This window comes from Phasianus colchicus, chromosome 5 (genome assembly GCF_987193195.1).
Source record: "Phasianus colchicus chromosome 5, bPhaCol1.hap1.1, whole genome shotgun sequence".
NCBI lineage: Eukaryota > Metazoa > Chordata > Aves > Galliformes > Phasianidae > Phasianus > Phasianus colchicus.
This window is the reverse complement of record NC_143440.1, coordinates 27,059,550-27,084,771: the sequence shown is the minus strand read 5'-3', so window position 1 is coordinate 27,084,771 and position 25,222 is coordinate 27,059,550. Positions and strand designations below refer to the sequence as shown.

At 34.0% G+C, this 25,222-nt stretch overlaps 1 protein-coding gene across 5 annotated transcripts in view; it reads left to right on the top strand.

Moving 5' to 3' along the window:
- UBR1 (ubiquitin protein ligase E3 component n-recognin 1) overlaps nucleotides 1-25,222 on the top strand; it is a 78,863-nt gene that overhangs the window by 11,696 nt on the left and 41,945 nt on the right. For all 5 annotated transcript variants that reach the window (XM_090141030.1, XM_090141029.1, XM_090141028.1 and 2 more), the window contains exons 4-29: nucleotides 1,931-2,041; nucleotides 4,103-4,233; nucleotides 4,748-4,889; nucleotides 6,045-6,107; nucleotides 6,415-6,538; nucleotides 7,438-7,545; nucleotides 7,967-8,055; nucleotides 8,785-8,883; nucleotides 9,512-9,669; nucleotides 9,968-10,067; nucleotides 10,338-10,466; nucleotides 11,242-11,422; nucleotides 12,323-12,384; nucleotides 12,554-12,664; nucleotides 12,987-13,052; nucleotides 13,210-13,311; nucleotides 14,335-14,398; nucleotides 14,825-14,949; nucleotides 15,873-15,925; nucleotides 16,893-16,995; nucleotides 17,445-17,493; nucleotides 18,549-18,703; nucleotides 19,589-19,688; nucleotides 20,369-20,478; nucleotides 22,118-22,207; nucleotides 23,526-23,713. In XM_090141030.1, the coding sequence (XP_089997156.1) occupies nucleotides 1,931-2,041; nucleotides 4,103-4,233; nucleotides 4,748-4,889; nucleotides 6,045-6,107; nucleotides 6,415-6,538; nucleotides 7,438-7,545; nucleotides 7,967-8,055; nucleotides 8,785-8,883; nucleotides 9,512-9,669; nucleotides 9,968-10,067; nucleotides 10,338-10,466; nucleotides 11,242-11,422; nucleotides 12,323-12,384; nucleotides 12,554-12,664; nucleotides 12,987-13,052; nucleotides 13,210-13,311; nucleotides 14,335-14,398; nucleotides 14,825-14,949; nucleotides 15,873-15,925; nucleotides 16,893-16,995; nucleotides 17,445-17,493; nucleotides 18,549-18,703; nucleotides 19,589-19,688; nucleotides 20,369-20,478; nucleotides 22,118-22,207; nucleotides 23,526-23,713 (2,813 nt within the window). The remainder of the gene's footprint in view (nucleotides 1-1,930; nucleotides 2,042-4,102; nucleotides 4,234-4,747; nucleotides 4,890-6,044; nucleotides 6,108-6,414; nucleotides 6,539-7,437; nucleotides 7,546-7,966; nucleotides 8,056-8,784; nucleotides 8,884-9,511; nucleotides 9,670-9,967; nucleotides 10,068-10,337; nucleotides 10,467-11,241; nucleotides 11,423-12,322; nucleotides 12,385-12,553; nucleotides 12,665-12,986; nucleotides 13,053-13,209; nucleotides 13,312-14,334; nucleotides 14,399-14,824; nucleotides 14,950-15,872; nucleotides 15,926-16,892; nucleotides 16,996-17,444; nucleotides 17,494-18,548; nucleotides 18,704-19,588; nucleotides 19,689-20,368; nucleotides 20,479-22,117; nucleotides 22,208-23,525; nucleotides 23,714-25,222) is intronic.

Sequence of the window (25,222 nt, the reverse complement as noted above, 5' to 3'; positions counted from 1 at the left end):
CCTTTGATAAGAGAAGTACATTTCTAAGATAAGAACCAAAGAGTAGAATTGTTTGGCTGCATGCGTTATTCTCTCTGGCAGTTTCACCTAAGTACCTGCCATAGCAAAATGCTGTGATGGAAAATGGCAATTGTATCCTCCATCCCTTTCAGTACTTTATGCAAGAGTACATTCTGTTTGGAGATGTAGGAGTGTTTATAAACAAAGACCCCTGTTTCACCACTGCTGTCACTGATGCAGTCTCCACATTTTCACTGTCTTTCCAATTAGATTTCCATAAACTACTTTGGACTATAAGAGTTAAAATAAATGTTAAGCAACACATTTCTAGGGAGATAATTGTAGAACTGGATAATCGCTTCTTGGTATCCTCTTGATTCTCTTTGAGCCAAATCTGTGTTATTTTCAAAAGATTACCATAATTTAACTTCAGAAAGAATTTTTAAAATAGTTCTTAGCTAACTCTCCCACCTAGGCTGTTGTCTGCTCTTTACTTCCTAGGCCTCTTTTTTGTTTGCTCTTTGCACTTATTCCTCTGTCATTTCAGCAGTGTTGGAAGCAGGAATGGAAGGTGCAGTGTAATTTTTAAGCTGGTCTAACTCTGCTGCAAGGAACAAGAAGATGTGCAGAAACGTTATGTATTCAGTTTCATTATCCTTCACCACTGAAAAATGGGCTGATTTTTTTTTGTCATTGAAGTTGCATCCATTTCAGGGATCTGTCCTATTTGTATTATCAGCTGATCATAAATCACCTTTAAACAGGGATGGTTCAATGAGATAGTTGGGGAGAAGGTCTTAACAATCTCAAAAATAATGAAGAAATATAAAGATTTATATGTAAGAGCAGAATATTGTATATTGATCTGAAAATGTAAGTATTGATTCAAAGTTGCATGAGGCTACCCTGGGTAATGGAAATATAAATTCTATATGCACAAATGTGCACACTCACAATTTATGGAGGGGCAAGGTGAAACCAAGGGAGAAGAGACAGCAATGGCTGTAGAGCAATTTGGATTTGCAGCAGAGCTGAGATGCTGTTTTGGTAACCTGCTGTCCTTCCTGATTTTTTCAGTAACTCAAGTTTGTGTCAGCAAAAACTAGTTTGGAAATAATAGCGGCTGTGCTGCATTCCCATTTTAAAGATGCAGTCTAAGGAATGCAGACTGTTCTTTACAGGTTTATAGAATAATTTAGGTTGGAAGAGACCTAAAGAGGTCACCTAAATAATGAATTTTTCATTTTTTTTTTAGTGAGTGACTTAGTATTTTCATAATTAATTTACAGTTGGGGGGTTTAGAGTAAGCTGTTGATAATTTTTTTGGCCTAAGTTTCATCTGAACTTTCTGTCAAAGTGAATGGTTGTTATTTCTGAAAGTGCAGTGCAAAGTTAAAGTTACAAATATGTATTTAGATACTGATTGTCTTACTTTCTTTGGTTAGGAATAAAGGCATGTGTTAATACATTTTTAATACATGCATTTGTTGTATAGATTACATTAAAACTTTTCTGAGTGAGATGTAAAGAAGGAATTGATCACCTTTCCTATAATTTTCTAATACAATCAGAAATATTATTTTCTATATATGAAGTGTTTTTTTATCAGTCATAGTTCTCATTTATTTCGTGTTAGATTTGTTGAATGCGCTTTTTTTTTTTAGCAGCAAAAATACAACTGTGTTTCTCATTTACTTTCTGTTCAAAATATTTTTTGCTCATTAAGTACCCGTGACTTCTTTTTGCATTCCTCTGACTACTTTCCTTTTATCTCAGAGAAGTAAAAGAAATTTTGTGATAGGTCTGGATTACACTGGAACCCTTGTATTTTGTAAATAGGCATTTATACTTGTGTTTTACTTAAAGCATGTTTCTGTTTTCTTTACTGTTTATGTGCATACCTTGTGACTGAGCTACATGCCCTTTACAGATGCATAGCTCCACTGGAGGTGGATTTTGTGACTGTGGGGATACAGAGGCATGGAAGGCTGGACCAGTGTGTACTAAACATGAGCCTGGAGCATCAGGTTCTCCAAAAGAAGTAAGGATGTTGCTTAAATAATAAGTATTGACTTAAAAAATATATATATATATATATATGTATAAAAAAAAAAAAAAATGCTGATTCCGTTGTATGAAAGTAAATATTTTGTATAATTGATGTGGAATGTCCAGGAAGGTCAAATCCTCGGTGAAGTTCTTCACTGGAGTAAAACACATTGATTGGACATTTGTTGTCTCCAAGCAGAAAGCAAAAACAAAAGTGCAGTCCTGTCTGCCTTTCTTGTCTTTTTCTGTCTTTGATTCTGAATCCTAATGGCAGTGTCTCACTCCTCTTTGCTACTCGTATCATTTGGTTCCTATTTACAAATAGTTTCCTAGTGTATGGTATGTTTTTAGATGTAGTATATATTATGGATTTCACCTGTGTCTCACAAAAAAAAAAACATTGAACTTGTTATATATGGGTGTAAGAGGTATATAATGTTCTTTGAAGAGCTGCTCCCTTTTTCAGCACAGGAATGGGTTGCTAATAATTTTTATTAGTATTTGGATCATTTTTTAGTATTTTCTATTCATGTTACAGTTGATTACAAAACTGGCTGTTTTTTTTAATAGCGGTCTAGGTCAACATATGAGGTGTTAAATATGCTATTTTTGGACGCACATTATTCAGTGTCGAGCCTCTAAACAAAGGTTGCCAATTGTTAAAGCTTTGGTTGTACATGATTTTTGTTAACTGTATGCACTTAAGAATTGCAGATAGCTTCTGCAGGACAAGAGGGGAAAAATGCAAGTTATTTGTTCCAGCAATTCTACTTATAGCCTGTGCATTCTGTGAGTGTGAGACTTGAAGGTTGGTGGTAGCATCAGTTACTCAGAAATAGATTTCTAAGCTCTTTCCTTAAAGGATATGTAAGAAAACTGTGTAACACTGGTGTTTCACACTCTAGTGTTATGTGCTTTACGTTGTTAAGTCATACCCTGGCAGATTTGTATCACTCTGCATTCACATTTTAAATTGCAAATATTCAAGTAATTGATTTTTGGTAATCTCACCCCAAATGAGCTGAACTTGTTAAAAACAGATTTTTGCGTGGAAAGAAAGAGGCTGCCTAGAGCCACTTCCATTTCTGTTTGCCTGCTTATATTAACATCTAGGTGGAGTCCTGTAATATCCAAGGTTTGGGGAGTGCTATCATTACAAAATGTCATGGAAACAACATAATAAACTTTTAAATCTCATTAAGCTGCTCCACCTGCATTCCAAACTCAATGTGTTGTTTCTGTGTAAGAACACAGAAGGCCAATTTAAAGTAAAAAAAAAAAAAAAAAAAGCTGATTCTTTAATTTCAAAACATGAAGTAAGATGAATAGGAGCTGATTGAGACCCATATTAGTGCTTATGTGCAATCAGAGTAGCTTCCAGCTCTTGCTGTTCTTACCAGTCTATGTGAGAATTTTTTCTCAAGCTAAGAGCCCCATGTCTATCTGCTTCCAACTGACAGGATTCTTGGTATCTTTACAGTAGGTGAACAAACAGTAGTTGGTTATGAATGCTGCTATAAGTTTCATCATCATTAGAATGGAAGAAAAGCCTGATTTAAAAAAAAAAAATAAAATTACAGAACTGGGAAAATTGAAATCTTTTGTCAGATATTGGTGGCTGGTTTGATAAATGCTAACATAACAGTATTCCTTGTAAACACAAAGCTGTTGTTATTCTGTTTTAGCTATATTTTGTGCCCTATAACTCAGCGTTTGTGGGTTAAGTTCCTACCTGTGTATGATGACCATATGTTGCTACCTGCCGTATGCTAGAAACATTCCTGGACACTTTTGAGGACTAGATCTTAGCGTGTAGTAAGTTAGAAGCAGTAGTGCTGTGAGATGTGAACTCCAGTAAGGGGCTGATGCAACTCTGTACACTGTCATCTCCTCACCATGTTATTCTAAATCTATTCATGTTGACATCAGATCTGAAGGGAACTTAGTGGATTTCAAAGTGAAATAGCGAGGAAGAGGAGCTTCGTGCAATCAGCATGGGATTATGCTAGTAATAAGGCATTCTACCAACCCTTTTTAAAAATTTTTTTCACAGAGTTCTGAATGTCAGTTAAATGAAGAAGTTATGGAGCACTCTAGGAGGGTATTTCCCTCCGTGGTAAAATACATTGTAGATATGCTTATATGGGAAGAAGAGAAGGAGCTGCCTCCGGAGCTCACAATTAGGTAGGGAGCATTCCCAGCTTTTTCTATGTGGTGTTAAACTTTTATATAACTATTTTGCGTGCTGGTATTACTGCAGTTATGATAACTTAGTGTCAAAATCTCTGTAACTAACTCTATAGAATCTTTGATCTGCAATTATACTGAGAAAAACTACTATTTTTTTCTGAAAAAAATAGTGTGTGATGGTACTCTAATCAAAACAGAAAAAAACCTTTCTTTGTTAATTTAAGTCAAATGGGATTGTAAAATGGCAGATAGAGGAAATAAAAATAGAATATTCAAGAAACTTAAAGATCTCTTCTTTGTACTTTCTTTGTGGTTTCTGTGGCTTATTTTGGTATAGACGGTGTGGTTTTGGTTGTTTTTTTTTAACATGAAAAAAAGCTTAATTTTGTTATGTAATTTGTATTTGCTATTTATCTGAAGCTTTCAAGTAAGCTGTTGTTTATGTTGGATAGAACATAACTTACATTTTAATCTTGAATTGTATGTTGAAATGTTGGCTTTTTCCCAGTAGGGAGAAGGTTGACAGCTACTACTGCGTCCTTTTCAATGATGAACATCATTCTTATGATCACGTCATCTATAGCCTGCAAAGGGCGCTTGGCTGTGAACTTGGTGAAGCCCAGTTGCACACTACTGCTATAGATAAAGAGGTTAGTGCATTCTGGATGTGAAAAAAAGTCATTTTTAAACATTAAGAAGGGCTACTGTAATCTCCTGATGGTTTGTGAAGGAAGTTTCGAAATTGTTTTTTTTCTTTGTGACAGAACTCATTTTGTTGAGGTGAAGAGTTGATTTGACTGAAGTTGCTCTTGTGCTGATGTATCTTGTTTACTTTTACTAATTTCTCAGAATAGATATCTGTGTTTCAGACAAAAATATTAAAAAAATAAACAACAGTTTACAACAGTAATATGCTTATTCAGTTACATTTAATGAGAATTACAGTTTATATTTTGCAAGCCTTAGTCTGAACCAGAACAAACACCTCTTTTGAAAATTGTAAAGCTTCAAATTAAGCAAATAAAATCAGAGGCTCCAGGAATGAGCATCAGTGAACCTGACAATTTTAGTACTTTTTCTCAAACCACAGTTCCAACCAGTGTCTCAAAACAAGAGACCTTAATGTAATTTTTTTTCTGTTTGGGAGGGGGCACATAGCGGGAGAAAAACAGTGTAGGAAAGAATGTTGAGTGTGTGACTTTTCTTAAATGCTGCTGTAATTTTTTTTATTTCATCTCACAAAAATATAAAACTGAAGCATTTACACACAAGCAGATGAGCTTCCTCTCATGAAATTCTCCTGTTGAAAACTTGTTTTGGAAGTCTGATATCCTTTGAGTGAAATTTGAGGACTAAGCTGATGCTATTCTTGGCTTTGTTGAAAGAACTATCAATCCTACACTTTTAATGCATCCTACTATTTCACATACAAGAGTAAGAAATAATAGGAATGGTTGTAGAAAAGCAATCCAAGATGAGTATTTTTGTGTTAGGAAGAAAGTTGATCTGGTTTCTACTTATAGCATTCTGGGGAAACTGATTTCTTCTAATTTACTCTGAGCATGAATTTTCATTATCTACCAACACTGATGTTACTGGAACTTTAAGCTATGCCATTTTAGTTTAATCAAATAGCTTTTTCCTAAAGATAATTACATTGATTTTTATTTGCTTCAAGATGTCTAAAGGCACCATAAGTGATGTTGGTCTTAGTGGACACAAGTAATAAAATAAAGCCGCAGTCAAGCTTCTGTGACGCTTAGATTTTATTTCAGGTTGTTCTCATTCAACATTTCTTTCAACAGGGTCGGAGAGCTGTTAAGGCAGGACATTATGCTTCTTGTCAGGAAGCAAAGGAAGAAATCAAGGTAACTTCCTAAAATGTTTTTCTTAAGGTTAAAAAAAAAGAACAAAACAAATCAACCTCATTATTAATGCTGAAAATTTGTGTATTGTACAGTAAGTTAAGTGCTTATGTTCTTGTAAAGCCTGTCTGAACTTCTTGACACAGAATTTATCCCGCTACGTTTGGTATGAGTAGATGTCTCCAGAAAAAGAAACATCTTGTGAATTTTTCATTAGGTTTGCTATTAACATGTACTTTGGAGAGGTAATAGGTGGTGAAAATCCATGTTATCATTATTCTATATCTACTAATACTCACCTGACTCCTAGAGGCATTCTGAAAATGTTTCACAACGACCACTTCACGTGGAAGTTCTGCATGCTGATGTCATGGCTCACCAGAAGTTTGCCTTGCGCCTTGGTTCTTGGCTGAACAAACTCATGAGCTATTCAAGTAAGTGTAACTAACTTTGTTACAGTAATGCCTGTCAGAATTTTAGTGAGTAATTCTCTCAAAATGTTTTCAGCACTTATATACGATACCTCCTTATTAAAATACAGTTATGTTCCTCCTAATTAGTAAATAAATCATATATGAATATGGGTGCTGATATTCACTGATATGGTATGAGTAGTAGTACTTCATTGTTCTTTCTTGCTAAAGTGCTTTTCCCCTGCTTGAGCTTCTGTTTTTCTAGAAGCTTTTATCCTCAGTTTCAGCATTACGTGCCTTATTTCAGTGATAGGTGTTTACTTAAAAGCTGCGATCCCAAGTGCTGGTGGAAAGCTGCAGTGAAAGCTGCATCAGTGAAAAGCATATATCTGCTTGAATTAATTCCTGTTTTAGGTTTGATATCTGTTAATTAAACAGGGTCAGAAAAGAAAAAAAGCAAACAGTCTTAATTTAAAAATGGGTCCAGTAGTAAGAAGTCTGCTTTAAGCTTTCATATGCTGTTCTAGTGCTCGATGACATTTCTGCTTTTAAAGAATAAAGTGTGTTATTTCTTGTCTGAATCTTGCCGGATCTTTGATACATGTTGGACTGTGGCAAAACACAAGTGTGACAACTAAACCATTATCAAATTCATTTTAAGATGAATTTTAAAATATCCTTCTGCTTCAGTGGATTGATTAAATACGCTTAGTAAAATTAATAGGAGAAAATGTTAGGATAGCATATGGGAGTACGTCTACTGGGAAAGATAGTTAAGAACTGATTGATAATTAAATACCTTCTTGTTTTTTTCCTTTTATTATTTGAAGAACAGAATTCCATAATTTTCATCTTATTCGTTCATAGCGTTTAATTATCAGGGTATTCTTGTACAAATTACTAGTTTTATATCCCTATAGGTGACTTTCGCAAGATCTTCTGTCAAATATGTCTAAAAGATGATACTGGATCTGAAAAGCCATGCTTCATAAGCCAGTTAATGCTTTGGGATGCAAAACTTCATAAAGGTTTGTGTTGCAATGTTCTTCTGAACTGAAGAACATTTTTTTTTAAAATATATTGAACAAATATTTTAAAGTAATTGTTATGTATGTTTTCATTGTCTGTATATTATGCTTATTTTGATACAGTTTTTGTCTTAGGGCTGAGATTATTGGTATTTGCCTTCTTAATTTTTCCTGCTTTATGTATTTTTAAGAAACTTTTCACAAAATATAGCTTAAATGTGAGTGACTTTGTATTTAAAACACAGCAAGTATATATTGTGAAATGTCAAAAGTAAAAGAAATGATGTGAATAACATTGTCCACATACTTTGTGACAATATCAAGGCTTGTAATTATTGTTAAGTATTATTTTTAAGAATCTGTTCTTTTTCACAAAATGCTGCATCTTATTAAAATAAAGTGAATTATTGGTTTCTCACAGGAGCAAGGAAGGTTCTTCATGAGCTTATCTTCAGTAGTTTTTTCATGGAAATGGATTACAAAAAACATTTTGCTGTGGAATTTGTAAAGGTAAATATTTGCTTCTCATGTTATTAATGTTTAGTAGATTTGTAAAATTTCCCCTAAACCTAGAAATTGTTTCAATAGAAATAAATTGTGATCAACGAGAGTTTTAACAATTTACTCAGTCTTTGTAGAGTGTATTAATCCCTTTTGTCTTTACTTTCTTCTTTATGATCATGAAGGTATACATACAGATTATGAATATAGTACTGTATTTTCTGTGTAATTTGAAACAGCTGTTGAAGTGCAACTGAAACTGGTCAGCTTTAAAAAAAAAAAAAAGTGTAATAGTTGGCTCTACAATATAAGGCTGTTTTATTGAGACTTTAATTTTGATAAGAATGACTGACACTGACCTGAGAGTAAAGAGAATAGGTGAAGGGTCATTTATGTACATCTTTCTAAACAGCTCTTAAGCAACTGCCAAAGCTTGTTTATTGGAGAAGGAGGAAAACTTGGTTTATAATATTTTACTATCTTATTCTTTTTACGTGGAGAAGTTTGGCTGTAGGAGATTAAAAATAAATAAATAAAATAAAAAGGGAGAGCAGTTTGTGCTCATCTTCACTACTAGGGGCACACTTTAAGTACTGAGGTATATTGAGAACATTGTGGCATTTTTATTTGAGCTACTTCTGTTAGGAAGAAGGGCATCTGAAATATAATTCTTGCTAATAAATGAAACATTTAATTCAAGCTCGTTTTATTTAATTTTGAAATATTCTCTTTTCCCAGTATTACAAGACATTGCAAAAAGAATACATCAGTGATGATCATGACAGAGTTCTTTCTGTGACAGCGCTCTCAGTTCAGATATTCACTGTACCTACTCTGGTACGTACTGCCTGTCTACATAGGAATGTAAAACAAACATGAAAATTCCTAGCAGTACTACAGTACTTTTCTGTTTGGCAGTCTATGTATTGCTGAGTTGAAAATGAATCATTTTGCCTTTTAAAGTCAATATGCAAGTACAGGCATTGAGTATACGTGCAATTTTATTACAGAAGATAATGGGAGTGTAAGTAAGTGGATGTTTTGGGCAGAGTCATTCTCTGCATTAGCTTGTGTTTAATTTATTGTTCATGTTAAAAATGATGTAAAAAACATGGTTAAAAGCATTTTTGTGTGAGTGAGATGTTAGTGTGTGTGGGGAAACTAGTATACTTGTGTTTTATTATTGTTTTTTCCTTGATTTTTTTTTTTTTTTACGTTGGTACTCCAGGCCTTTTCTGTGATCCTCCTAGGTCCATTGGATAATGTCTGTTACATTGATGCTGTCAGAAAAAAACAAAGGTGCCAAGTTGTTACAAATTGTTTTCATACATAGTAAATATTATCAGAGCATGAATGGCTTTTTTAAGTGCTTGAATAATTTGTAGTTAAGATATATTTGAAGGAAAAACTTTGACAGTTCTCTCAAACAGAAATAGGGGAAATAAAGGGCTTTAATTTTTTTCAGGCTCGCCACCTTATCGAAGAGCAAAATGTAATCACTACCATTACAGAGACACTCCTGGAAGTCCTTCCAGAGTATCTAGACAAAAATGACAAGTTCAACTTCCAAGGTTACAGCCAGGATAAACTGAATAGGGTATATGCAGTAATATATGACCTCAGGTAAGTATGAAGTTGACAAGCTTAAGCAATTCATAAAAATTTGTAAGTAGGATGAGGTCTTGGGTTACTGTAATGAATTAAGTAAGGTAAAAGCAAAACAACCAAGTATCTTGGAATTAATTTCATTTAGAGTTGCACCAAGCACCTCTAATGTTTGGTGAAAATTTTAGAGTTTGAGTTCAGTTGTAATGTAATGTGATGATGATGTTGAGCATTTTAATACAATGAATACTTTAAATACAAGCATAAGCAAAAGAGAATTCTGAACAAAAGAAGATAATGTTTTCTTTGGGGACAGGTATGTTTTAATCAGCAAGCCTACAGTATGGACAAACCGTCTGAGGGAGCGCTTTTTAGAAGGATTTGTTTCTTTCCTAAGGATTTTAACTTGCATGCAGGTATGATACATTCACATAATCTCTTCCATATAACCATATGCTTATATAAAGACAATATAATGCTTTTGTTTGATATAAATATGCAATTAAAATAAATACTTACGTTTTGGATAGGTGATGAAGTAATGCTTAATTATAGAAGTACTATTCAGCAATTGTAGCTACAGCCAGACCACCTGGATTTTACCATTTGCTTATGAGATTTTCTATTACTTTAAGCCCTATGGCCATTGATTTTAGTGTTTTTATTTTGTGTCATCTCTATTTCAGGGAATGGAAGAGATAAAAAGACAGATTGGTCAGCACATTGAGGTGGATCCTGACTGGGAAGCAGCCATTGCTATACAGATGCAGCTAAAGAACATACTCTTGATGTTCCAAGAGTGGTGTGCCTGTGACGTAAGAAAACTTGTTGTCTGGAATTCATGTATGCGTGGCATCTTGAATATTTCTGAGTACTTCTAAAATGGTAACTTTTTAAAAAAGCTGACTGTTGTATAATACAGATCCCCACAAAAAGGAGTATGAAAGAATTGACATGTGGTATGATGTGGAGGGAATCCCAGAATATTATCGTCTAGCTGACAGAATTGCATAGAATATCTGACAAATTGTGAAGAAGTGTTTCTCAGCATTCATAGTGATCTGTCAAGTTTTAAAAGTTTTGAAGTATATGGTGTTCATTTTGAACACCAAATTTCTGCAAAAGTGAACTGCAGAAACTTCATACTAATTGTGTAATTAGCCTGTAAGTAATCTTATTTGGTTCTGGAGTTCATCCCTCTGCTGGCGGAAGAGAGGAAATTGTCTAAAGAACAAAGAAGTTCTTTTGAAATGGATTTCTTTTTCTTTTTAACGAGAGAAAGCAAGAATTACAACAAATGAAAATGTGATGTAATTTGGGATGCAAACTTTGCAAACCTATAAAACAGTGCAGCTTAAGTAAGCCCATTGATTTCAGAGCGTTTGAGAGAGCTGCTCTTGGAATACTCTTAGCTAGCTTCAGCTGGTGCTCCTTTGCTCCAGTCCAACATTTTTCACTGTTAAGTGACAATAGTAATTATGGCGTGGATTTTAAGCAACTATTTGCAACACTGGAAAGAAACAGATGATGAAGTTTCGTGCGTATGTATCAATTTAAAATGCAAATCTCTGCATTTGTTTGAAATTTCAGGAGGAGCTGTTGCTGAGGGCCTACAAAGAATGTCATAAAGCTGTGATGAGGTGCAGCACAAACGGCCGCTCACGGGAAAAGACAGTGTTTCACTTATGTGGCCATACTTTGGAGAGTAGACCTTACAGAGTGTCTTCAGATCCTGTCAGCATACATTTACCACTTTCTAGGACTCTGGCAGGTAGGTGTTTTGTTTTTGCTAGTTATTTGAATTAAGTTTCTCACCCATCCGTTTCTTTATTTTAGGAAACATTTAGATAAAATGCTTCACAGATCACTTGCTTTGTGACATTCTCATGAGGTGACCGTTTTCCTCAGGTGCTCCACTATTGGCATTTTTTCTTAAAGGAGCATTTGTTGTGTTGGAGGACATTTTTAAAGCAGGAGGGAGAGAAGAAAGCAGAAAGCCAAGGAGGAAATATTTCGTGTTTTAACAAGCAGAGATCTTCAGTTCTGTCTGATCTGTTTTTGAATTTCTGTCCTGTTCCTTTTTCTAACTTTTATACCAAAATGAATGTTCATTATTTCTAGATGCTGGTTTTATTTTCCAGCCACTTATATCTTAGGACTGTTAAAATGTTCCTCCTAAAAGACAAATGTTTGCAGCATGCCAGGACAGATTTCCAGTCAGAATCCATGGGGACCACAGTGCGTGATCACCGCTTTCTCTAAAATACAAGTGAAATCATATGTCTACAGCTTAATAACGACATTTTATCACATCATTTGATAACAAGATACCATCTGTTTGAAATTCTGTTATTAGTGACAGTATGTTATGATATTAAATATGATATTAAAAACTTGATGATATTTATTATCTCTATTTAAATGGTTTTAACATATTCTTCAAATGAATAGACTTATTCATAAAATAACGGATTGTAAAACTGGTTAAAACTGTTGTGACAATGTAACAGTTTATCAGACTTAAAGAGAAAAAAGTAGTGCTAAGTTTTTTTCTGAGTAAGCCTTTTGTAATTCTGAATTGTAGGTAATTTCACTAAAATTTTGAAGTGGTTGAAGTAGGAACTTGACTGATTGGATTTATATTATTTTTTTTTTCCTGTTTGTTGTGCAGGTCTTCATGTACAGTTAAGCAAGACTGGAACCATCTCAAGATTGCATGAGTTTGTTTCTCCTGTAAGATTTTTGTTTTTCAAATGCTTCGTATGATCTATTCTTGAGAGGGGAAAAAACGTGTGTTATTGAAGTTACAGAATTTTGGGCTATTTTGCTATTTTGGACGTGTCTCTGTTCATTAACACTTTCTATAAGATCATTGACAAACACAACTCTTCTTTAATTCTAGGAAGAATTTCAAGTGGAACTGCTAGTAGAATATCCTTTGCGGTGTCTTGTTTTGGTTGCTCAGGTTGCTGCGGAGATGTGGAGAAGGAATGGTCTCTCCTTGATAAGTCAGGTACTGCACCTTAGGTTGAACAGTGGTGATCTTAATGATCTTGATCTTAATGGCGTATGCAAGTGTTTCTCAATAGTGTTCTTGATGGTAGTTTAATCCAGGGCAGAGGTAGGTTATGGATGTTACTTTTACAGAAATTCACAAAATTTCTAGATGGGAATTTAGATGACTTATTTTACCATTGTTCATTATGAAAGAAACATAGAACTTGCCTTTAATAAAAATGCTTTACAATTTGAAGTCTCAGATGTTGACTGGTGCAGATTTGATAGTGTGTTACTTCATTATATCTCTGCTTAAATTTTGTTTTCGTATTTCTCAGGTATTCTATTATCAAGATGTTAAGTGCAGAGAAGAGATGTATGATAAAGACATCATCATGCTCCAGGTATAATGTTCTGAATCATTGCTTGCTTAACATGACATTTTAATGGATTTGTTTTTTATCTTAAATATGTATCTTTTCAAAATATTTTCTTGGTAAAAGGGTATTTTTCATAATGCAGAATTGTAATATCTGATATTCATACTGTTATTATTTGCAGATTGGTGCATCTCTTATGGATCCGAACCAATTCCTATTGCTCTTACTCCAGAGATATGAGCTTGCTGATGCTTTCAAAAAGATCAAGCTCACCAAAGATCAGGTAAGTGTCAAGTATTTCTGCTGCTTAGTTTATTTACTTTGAATGGAAGGGCACAATAGAAAAACTAGCTACTGTTGCTTACTGTATTTCTTTTTTTAACTACACTAAGTGAGTCAACAGAGGATGTAGCGGTTAGATAAAATACAACATCACAAAATGGTTTAGGTCAGAAGGGACTTCTGGAGGCCATCTAGTCCAACACCTGTTCTCAAGCAGGTCTACTTACAGTGGGTTGCCCAGCACCATGTCCAGGTGGCTTTTGAAAAATCTCAAAGGAGGGAGAATATCTTGGAGTATTTTGAAGGGTGGTTACCCCACAACCTCTCTGAATAACCTGTTCTAGTGCTTGGTCGCCGACATGATTAAGAAATGTTTCCTGATGATCAGAAGGAAATGATTTTGTGTTCCAGAACAGACTTTCATAATTTGAAATGAGCAGACAGATTTTGCTCTCTGGAACATGTAGTTCAAAGTGCAATGAACTAGGCAGTTCAGGAAATAGCAGTACTGGCATGGCATAAGATTGAATGAACAGATCAGAACAGTGACCATCCTGTCTAGTATGTGTCTTCTCTACATATGTTTCTTCAGCTTTTTGTTACTTTTTGTTCTGCATTCAGAAGGTAGAATGATTGCTTGTGCAAACTGATTTCCTTGTTACTAACTTCACTTCAGAGGTTGTCCACTAAAATACAGGAAGATTACTTATATACAGTATGTAGTGTCTGTCCTTCTATTCTTGATGAAATTTCCCTGGATTATTGTGCCACTTCTTGAGCCTTGAAACTTTTATGTAACTCTTCATTTGGAACTCATTTATATGTTGTTTTTTTTTTTTCCTGAACGTGGGACTTGCTCTTCAGTTGCAGAATAGATGCACTGGAAGTGCAGGCTTTTGTTCAACTCATTACAATGGAGAAATCTTTTCACAGTACAGTGCTTCAGTGATGTAGTACATCTGAGGTCAATCTTACTTGATGGATTTCCATATAAAAAAAACCCTAATTTCTCTCATTCTTGTAGGATTTGATCAAACAATGTAACGTACTAATAGAAGAAATGTTACAGATTATCATCTATGTCGTGGGTAAGTTATTTTTTTCCTCTCTGGTATTATGATAATGATGAATAACTACAGTTGAAAAGAACAGACTTGATTTACTTTTTTAAAAATACAGATTATTTGGGAAGGATAGTAGAAAATGCTTTTTTTTTTATGTAAATGGTTCAGTAATTTGAGCATTTGTCAACTGAAAGCAATAGCTTTATATAATAAAAAAGTTAATAAGTTTACTCCATAACTAGCTACAAGATATATCCTAAGAAATTCAGCCCATTTTGTTAGGAAATTAGGCCAAAAAATCCTGACATCTTCTCTCACACTGGATATAGTAGAAGTTTATGTTCCCCAAATGCTATAAATCTCAGCAATAGCTTTACTTCCTTGCAAAAGTCAGAATTGCTTTGTAACTATCGTGTTTGCCATTGTCTTCCTTTTGATCAAATCTGATAGGAGAAAGATATGTGCCTGGTGTGAGTAATGTGACAAAGGAGGATGTTATCATGAGAGAAATCATCCATCTACTGTGTATTGAGCCAATGGCTCACAGTGCAATTACCAAATCCTTGCCTGAAAATGTGAGTCCTTGTTTGTTACTTTTTTTTAACTTAATTAAACTTCTCTATTTTTATGTCATTCTCCTGTTAATATTCTGTAACTTTGTGTGAAACTACTCTATTTCTTAGTATAAAAGTCAAAGTTTGCTTGAGAAATAAAATACAACATTGCAAGTGATGTTCTGCACCTTACTGATGTGAAGGTAGACATAATGAATTCAAGAGTGGTGTAATCTGGAAAGGTTTGGGGGGAAGACGATTCATTTTGAAGAAGGGGTGGTTTTTTTCTTTTTTAACTGTATTTAGGCACAGCTCTCTTCATTTCAAGAGCAGAAATTTTTGAAGTCATTTTTTGGCTGGTGGAACCATGCAGTTGAATTCTGTTCTGCCTATTTTACTATCAATAAATGTGATTCTATACTTGCGATCTCTTTAACTGGTGCAATGAAAAGTTGGATTTGTCTGAAAGCATACATTTCTCTAGTAGTATTCTATCTAAATGCTAAAAATTCACTCAAAGAGGAGTGGAGTGGATTAGATGTTGGAGCTTGTGCAAGTTTGCAGGGCTGAAGATCAATGTAAAAAATAAAATAAAAAAAAAATAAAGAATTATTTGCAAATGTAATACCCTGGAACCAGTAACAGGTGATTCACAGTCACTATTTTTAGTGAGTAAAATTCTTTTTTTCCACTCTGAGCTTAGTAAAGTCAGTGCTCTGTTTAGGAATCAAATGAAATTTTATATAATGGGTGAAAGTATTTAACTGTCTTCAATAATTTTTTGCAGCTTGTTAGTTATGGGTATCTGCTTTCTGAGTAACAATGGGCAAAATCTATTAATGAATTATAGAATTGCTCTGAATTTTTATGTCTATTTTTGTTATAATATTGAAGTGATTTGAATCATGATATGCTTATGCCAAAATAATTTTTTTTTTTACCAGGAGAACAATGAAACTGGCTTGGAGAATGTAATTGATAAAGTAGCAACATTTAAGTAAGTTCTTAACGCTTTTTTTCATAACTAGCTTGAAAATGAAATACTATATCTTTGTCTTATATGGGGTAAACAAGTTGCACTACACTCTCTATTCAGCTAATACTGTACTGTCTTGAACTACATACATTGTCATATGTGCTGAGGAAAGAAAAGCATATTGAATATCTGTAGCTGCTGTTTCTTTCCTTCAGACCCAGTTTGAGGGGCCTTGCAACTTTAGTGATGTTAAGTGGGAAGATGTTCAAAAACTAATTTAATTTCAGAAGTAGTTGGGAACCATAACAACTTGTTATATCTTTGATCACCCAGTCATTGATTCAGATGTTATTTGTTTGCTAACTTTCTCTAGCTTTCAGATGAAGGATACAGAGTCTTTGTGGAAAAACTAGTTCAAATGTCTGCTATATTTTTGTCACAGAAATGTCTTTTTATTTTAATTGGTGTAGTGTACCTTTTTTCAGTTTCATGTAGCTTGCTTATATTTAATCAGTGGCAACTATAAGTTTATATATATGTGTGTATATATATTCCTATAATATGTAGGAATTTTGCTGTGTGAATTGTATTTAAGAAATTGCTGTTTTGGCTCTTATAGATGGGAGGTAGCTCTCTGTATTGCTTGTTTTATACCTTGGTTAAAGAAGTAGTGGATTTTTATACAAGAACATCCAACGTCTAAAATTGTAAGCCACACAGTTAAATGAATTTACCTGTCTTCATGGTGTGGTGCAGATCATGGAGACATAAATATTCTAGAACTAGGTTGGATTTAAGGTAGTCAACAATCTTGAAAGATTTAAAAGCTGTATGCAGTCTGTTCTTTGTAAGTTAACAAAGTAACCATCACCATTTCTTTTCTTAATAGTTTTTTCTTGGAAAACAAATCCTGTGTCTGGTTTATTTACTTCCAGAGATACACCAAACTTTAATTACTAATCTCTATCATGAAATATTTCTTTTTAAGGAAGCCAGGTGTGTCTGGACATGGAGTTTATGAACTGAAAGATGAATGCTTGAAAGAATTCAATATGTTCTTTTATCATTATACTAAGACCCAGCATAGCAAGGTAGGCTAATGTAAGATTCATTCTCAAAGGTAAAAATTGTATGTGCTTATCAGTGGCTGAAGGATCTTGCTGAATCAGAGGAGTTAATGGAGTTTGAAGTAGATGATTCAGGAAAGAATGTATGCGGAACTTCAGTTCTGAACTTCTAAAGCAGCTTACACTGTTGATACAAATTGTTGCAGTGTGGCTTGTGTTTGTATTTTTCCCGTGTCGACTTATGTATTAACTCTGCTAACTGTTAAAGCTAAGAACAGAATGTACCGAGAATTATCTTTGAACTGGAAGAAAGCAAACATTGCTTTTTTTTAAATCTTACTGAGGAAAAAATGTATGTTCCTCAAATTTCTTACAAGAAAATGAAGTGCAAAATTAAGAATCAATAAGCAGATTTCATACAAGATTTTAGTTACATGACCAAATATTAACTGTATATCTTGCCTTTTCTGTAGGCGGAACACACACAGAAGAAAAGAAGAAAACAGGAAAACAGAGATGAAGGTAAAAATTTAGAACTAATGTCTCAACAAATGGGATAATACAGTGGTACATGTAGTTGTGTGTAAAATGAGCGTTGATAGATAGCTTGTGACTTGCAATGGATAGCTGAGTTCACATTAAATGTATTTTTACATTAGTAATTGTAATTGATTAATGCTTGCTGATTTTTGTTTTTGTAATTTAGGAATTTTGGAAATTTTAGTTGAACTTGCATGTAGACAAATCAACATGGCATAGTACTTAACTGTTCAGTTTATCAGTGGGTCTTTTATGGTGAAGTAAATAGAAGTCAAGAGTTATTTTTGTGAGTGATTTCTCTGACAGACTTGAGAGGTAGTAGTGCTGTCTGGAGAAGTATGATGCAGGAACCAGTGCCTGTTATCTATTGTATAAGTAGCTAATCTTATATTCTGTAAATAAAAAAATTCTTAAGTCTGCAGAATCATCCAAGCTACATGTTTCTATTGTAACACAAGCATTATTTTACCTTTGAATTTACTTTTACCCATTCAAGTCATGAGCATTAATTGAGTAAATTTGAGGAAGACTTTGTAAACTATTAAGTAAACAATTTAATGAAATAAACTGTTTCCTACTTCTACTAGATGCAATGGATAATTATTTTTTCTCTTCCCATGTTACTGTTCCACTTAATTCCATAATCTTTGTAACATCCTCTTACTTAACTGACAGCTGGTTTAAAAAGAAAATTGTATCAGATGGAAAACATACTTTGTATATGTTTGTGATACATAAATGACACCAGGCAGTGCTAAATATTGAAGACTTGCATTTTTAGACACAACTAAATATTGTGATAGATTGCTTGTTTAACTTAGTTTGCATATGTTTTATGTAAGGACTTCTTGAAAGTGCTTAGTTTATCTAAAGACAAAAGCTGATTTAAACATTTGCATTTGAGCATGTTTTTATTAATTGTCTTAAGTCTGGATGTTCTTTTGCTGATAGTATTGTGCTTGCCTCCTCTCCTTTTTGCTGCAATTGTTGAGATGGCAGTATGTGTATGAATGTATTTGCATACCTCAATTTCCTAGCATTGCCACCACCGCCTCCTCCAGACTTCTGTCCTGCATTCAGTAATGTGGTGAGGATTTTGAACTGTGATGTAATGATGCACATACTGCGAACCATCCTTCAGAGAGCAGTAGAACTGGAAACACACTTGTGGACTGAAGCTATGATTCAAATGGTATGGTTAGTTTTGGTCATCTTCCCTCCATGGTTGCTGTGTTGTCTTGTAACAGCTTCTGATAAGGTCAAAATGTGCAAAGGTAAACTTTGAATGATAAGAAGTGACTTCATGGTCTCCAGACCTGTTTTTATAAATCATAAATGAAGAAAATATTTATCTCTACCATAAAATAGAAATGCAGAACAAAAATGTTATTTGCAAATGTTCTGTACTGCTTCCCCACCTTGGTAGCTTCTTCACTGTGTTTTAGTATGTAGTTCTCCTTACCTCATCCTTGTCGTGAAATAACCAACACACTTGATCACATTAGGAAGACATTAATATATTATGTCATCCTGTAAACTGTAGAATGCAAAGATAGAAATATCTCTGGGACATCAGTCACAAAATAATTTTGTGAGCATTTATGTATTTTATTTTACCACAGTTGACTTAATGCTTTTAAAAAAATTGCTGACTCTCTTGATGCTTTTCTGTATTTATAAGTTCAGGACCTGAATTTATAGACCTACTGAGTTAATTTTGTCAATTAGAATACAGTTTTTTTTTTTAAAAAACAAATGGCCTTGCCTGCTAAGCTTTGGATTTGGGAAGTAATAACATACTAAATGTTTCTGTTTATAAGTAAAATTATGTGGTTCATATTTTACTAATGTAGAGTGTGCAAAATTTATTAATTTTAGTGTAAGAGATATGCAGGAAACTTAATTATATTGTACATCACTATTTGTTCTTTCATGTACGATCTTTGCACCTTTTCTTATTTCTGTGTTTTATTATGGGTAAAACAAATCTATCATAGTACGCTATATTAAACATTCTTATTTGATATACTAGTTCTGCAGACCTCTAGAATAAGAAATGCCATTTTTATCTTTTTAGGTGCTCCATCTCCTTTCTTTAGGGTTATTAGAAGAGAAGCAGCAGTTACAGAAGTCTCCAGAAGAAGAAGTAACATTTGATTTTTATCACAAAGCAACAAGTATGTTTAATTTTCTTGAAAAGAGTAGAACAAATTAGTGTAACTTGATTTAGTGAGAACAGGAACACCATCAGAAAAACCCTAACCTCATTTATACATTTCTATGAGAGATGTAAAAGTAATCATTTTTTCGTAATAAAACTGTACTAACAAATAACTTATGAAAAACTTCCTCTCTTCTTTTTGATGTTTTTGTCTTTCTTCTAAAAATGTGAAATAATTCTAAATGAAAAGTGTTGCGAAAGAAATCTAATTGAGGAGAGTGTTCCCATTTCTAAACTATATTTGGTTTTTTTAAAGCCAAAAAAGTTCTTAGGAGCCCAACTTCAAAGAAGAACATTAGTAGAACTCTATTTTAATGGCAAAATTATCTCATATACAGCACATACCAAGCTGGTATGAAATTCAAGGGATCCATTTATTCTCTTTGTAGCTGAAGGCAGCTCTGTTTCTGTTTTTGTCTCTAATTCTCTGCCCTTAGAAGTAGAACTACTTATCCACAATTGGGAAAGATTATACTACATTTAGATGATTAAGTAGAGTTGAGACAGAAGTGTAGCTATACAGATTGTGTTTTCATAAATGTGTGCTATATAATTAGCAATATTTTAAGGTATATACATGGCTATAAGTACAGGCTTTTTTCTCCCCTCTGAATGCATTTGCTTTCTTTGTTAAAGGAATGGGAAGCTCAGCCCTGAATGCTGTAAATGTATTAATGCTTCTGGAAAAATTAAAAAGAGTTCCTCAGTTGGAGGCACAGAAGGACACAGTCATTTGGATACTGCAGGTACACAGTGGGGAGATAAGTATGATTGGATTGTAGTAATTTGGAAAAAGCTTTTTCCAATTTAAAAATATAATAAAATTTATTTAAATTATTTATATTTTAAAGATATATTTATGTATCTACGTATATAAATATATAAAACCCACTAGGGTACCGTTTGCAGTTGCATTAATTTCTTTAGAAGCTGAGACATGCTGGAATGTTTCTTGCCCATACATGTATTTTATGCATAAATTTTGTTCCTTGTGTTTCTGTTGCAAAATACACAGGTCACTCTGAAAGTAATGCTTCCTGTTTATTTCCATGGAAACTACATCAGATGCAAAGAGCTGCCCTTGTAAAAATCTACACCAGTGGAGGTGATCCTCTGTCACCACTGCTGAAATGTGCCACTCACCACCTCACTGTACTCATAGCTGCTGTTTTGCCGTTATAAATGTTCATCAAGCATCAGTGAATGATGTTTGATGAGTGATGAGTGCAATTTTTTCTGCATGAGGGAATTAAATCACGAATACATGCACTTCTATGTCAGATGCCATTTTGTCAGGCTGCCCCTCTGCTGTCATCTGTTGCACAGTAATAAATATAACTCGATATTGGCAGGAAGATTAAGCCTCTACAGCCATACCACCAACATCCAGCTCTGTTGTGGGCCAATGCTATAAAAGAGGAGGCATTACTTTTGGAGCAGCCCTCTTTAGTTGTAATTGAACAAAGGTTTATAAATTGGGAGTGCATTTCAGAGACTGCTTGTATGAAGACTTCAGTCAGATTTATGTAATGTCTGTGTTGTACGTTTGATTTGGGGTATTTTTCCATCTATCTCATTGTCTTTTCCCAGCCAAAGAGATGGGAAAAACCTCTAGAGCTGTGGTGCCTTGCCCAGTGTAGAAAAATTGGGTGCAGCTTCTGCTTAGCAGGAGTTCAAATTTTGGGCCTTGGCCTTTGGTTTAGGTGGCAAACAGAATTCAAGTGCTCCCGGAAAGGAGTAGAAATGAGGACAAGAATCCATAGTAAGGTTCCAAAGCTATCCTTAGCTACTGAAATTTGACTACCCTGGTTTATACTGCAGCAGCAAGTTTGAAAGGTTTTTGAAGAAGTTGCTCTTGTAAAATTATAAGAGCAAAGGTAAAAAGATACTTAACACGTAATTTGCTTTTTTAACAATACGTAAATGTATTTAAAAGTATCTGAATTGGAATTTTCTTAGAATAGACAGCTGGAGGAAGTAATTTAAAAAAAAAAAAAAAAAAAAAAAGTAAATCTATGTCTTATTTTTAACTCATCAGACATAAGCTGCAAAACTTTCTCTTCCACACACTGGTGTTAGTGTCTATAGACTTTCCATTATTCACTCTCTCTCCTCCTGGAGGTAAGCTAGCATCTGGTGTTCAGATGTCATTCTGACGAAAGAGCTTTAGCTCTTTAGAAATATTAGTGTTGGTATAATTCTACTTTCCCTTATACTCAGTAGTATTCTTCAACTGCTGGGTTGTTTTTGTAACAGAAGAGTAGGGCAGTTGATTTCATACATTTGAAAATCTGAAAACAATGAAACTAAATATCAAGAAGTTTGATCTTATATTGTTGCAACAGCCAATTTGCATTTGGTTTTTAACATGCAACTCTTTTGTAGATGTTTGACACAGTGAAAAGAATGAGAGAAAAATCTAGTTTGACAGCAGTAGTGGCTCCGTCAGGCTCAGAAACTGCAAAAGGTGATGAGGTAATAATACTAATAAAGTTCAATAGAAGCTTTAATGTTTTTAATTGCATTCTGAAGGAGGTGCATGATTTTATTATGCAAAAATAGTCATTTCAGGTATTAATTCCTAATATTGCTTACAGATGGCATTTAGATTTCAATTCTTCTGTTCATTAAAAAGAAATATGCTAAGCATGTCTCACTGAGTTAACAGTGGCTATGTGTTTTTTGTTGTGCTTGCAGTTTACTTAAGTGAGAATATTCAGGGAAAGTAAAAGGAAAAGGGAATTTGCTTGTGTCTGTTTTTGCTTTTAGCTTTGTGATTTGATCACCTTTTATTTTATTTGCGGTAGTGTCTTCTCTGTCCAACTTAGGTGATTGCTCTTTCTGTGCATCAGTGTTTACCCACTTCTCTCAGAGTAACTCCTGAATCCAGTGATGAAGTGACACAGTAGAGTGGAGTTATTACAGATTACTGCAGTCCTAAAGTTTCTTTTGACAGTAGGCAGCTGAATGAGAGAATCTAATGACTCTTAGTGTACCAAGGTTGGCCGGTTTAATCTGACACATTCTATTTGGCGATAACTTGCTGCTGAACAACTCCTGGGCAGTCATTTGTGCATAACTCCAAACTTAGCATATGCTGTGTTTCTTTTTTGAGAAAGGTGTAACGTGATAGCTAGTAAGGGAAGTGAACAAAATACAAGAAGCCATAAGAAACCAGTTGATTAGTTCTCCTGCTTAGACAGAATTTTTTTTCCTGATTTTCTTGAAAAGTAATGGCATCCTGAATGAAAACTGTGCGTATGACGTAAAATTTGAGCATAAAGTTGTTGAATCAAAATTTAGTTTCATGTATCTTATCTATGTTTTTGAATTCTACATTTTCAAGTTATGTAAATCCTTTCCTTTATAGTTCTTGAGAACATAGTAGATGAGGAAATACTGAAAGAGGAATAGTTCTCCAGTCTACAGTAAAGAAGAATGGGGGGAATGTACAATCCTCAGATGCATAAAATTCTGCCACAAAACTAGAATAACAGTCTGACAGTGTCTTTCGCAGACAGTTCACGACAAAATCATCTTAAATTTCTTAAAGGGATATGTAGGATTCACAGTAGGAATGATGCTTAAAGTTTCACTTATGGTGGGAATAACAACACTAGAAAGAGAGCTTTTCCTGTTTGCTAAAGTTTCTGAAGAATAGACAGTGTTGGCACTTAAATAAAAATCAAGAGATGTCAGTTAAGTAATTTGATGCCAATGCATGAATGCATAGAATTGTGAAATGAATCTACTCATTTTGTTCTCTGTTACTTGTGATTTCTTTTACTCTAAGACACAGAGCACTCAAGATAAAGAGAAAGCTGAGCGAAAGAGAAAGGCAGAAGCAGCTAGGTTGCATCGTCAGAAGATCATGGCTCAGATGTCTGCTTTGCAGAGGAATTTCATTGAAACCCACAAACTCCTTTATGAAAACACGTTGGAGGCACAGGGGAAAGAAGATGCTATTATGGAAGAAGAAAGGTAAGAAAAAGCAGATGTAGAGTTCTGGTGGGGAAATGTTAATTACTGAATGGGATTCTGCCATGAAAAAATCCCGAGAGTCATCAAATTAGTTTCTCAAATTTCCCACCTGCAATGCTTACTCTGTTAAATAATTACACATAAACTAGGTTACTTGATGCTAGAACATCCTATGAGGAGCATAAATTAAACTGTAAGTAAATTATTTTTTCAAATGATAAGTAATTATCTGGAGAATATAATTAGAAAGCTACTTAGTTAACATCACTGTACTTCAAGAAATGACTCTCTACCTTCTATGAGAAATTAAATATCTGGAAAGATTTTGGAAGCCACTATGTGTTACATTTAAGTTGCAGTGAAAAAACTATACTTCTTGTAGCTCTAGTTGCTGTTACTTCTTTTCATTAGTTTTTAAAATCTAATATTATATTGGAGATGTTCAGTTTAAATTGATAGAAAGGAAAAAGGTACTTCAAGAGAATGAATTGCTAACTTGCAGACTAGATAACTCAATTCTGTGTTACTCTGTAATTATATATACTGGAATAAACACAGTAGAATTTATTTGCTTTCACTGAGGTCATACACAACTCAAATTTTTTTTTCCTCTTGTACTGCTTGAGATGAGTAGGTGCATTTTAAGCTTTTCTTTTTTCCTCTGTTGAGGCTTCAGATATATAAACAGTGTTGTTTGTATTGGACAAACCTCTTAACTGTTACGGTAAATCCTGATTTGAGTGTGTATTAACATCATGTGACTTTTTTTTTACCATCTTTATAAAATCACAGGTTTACTATTACCCACTCTTTTTAGTTCTTGTGCTGAATTTCTTTGATTTTTCTTTATTAGATAATTATTCTTACAATATTATATTTTTAAATGAGTCAGTTGCAGAGAAAATACTGCATTAGCAGACAAATAATAGGAATTGAAAGACACTTTTGCATTTGCAATCAAAGGGGTCCTTGTTATTCATGAGTGGTGGATAATGAGAGTAGTGCTGCTGCATGTATGCGGAAATAGCCAGATGAGAAATGCCTTAGCTTTATGTCATAAACTTTCTGCTATGTGATTATACTTTGATAGGCAGTGTGATGCAGTGCAGCTAATAACAGACAGACTCTTTTAATATGGATGGGTATTGGTTTAAAAAAAAAAAAAAAGCAGAGCTTTGTGAGTTTGAGTATGGCTTATCATTTATGAGTAGAATAGTTTAAAGAGTAGCTATCTTTAACTGTTTTAGCAGCAACATAGTTCTGGATGTATGTATTGCTCCTGTTCTAGAGATGCTTCAACAATACACTGCACTTACACCAAGAATTATGACTTATCTTAAACGCATTTGGGAAAGTAGAGAGATCTGCTGTATGGTGATAATTGTTTTTTTTTTTCCCAGGAATGGGTGATACACACTGTATCTGTAAGATTACAATAGATTTAATTCAGTCTGTATTGCATGTAATTGCCTGAATGACCTGCTGTCTGATTTCTTTCTGTTATTCAGT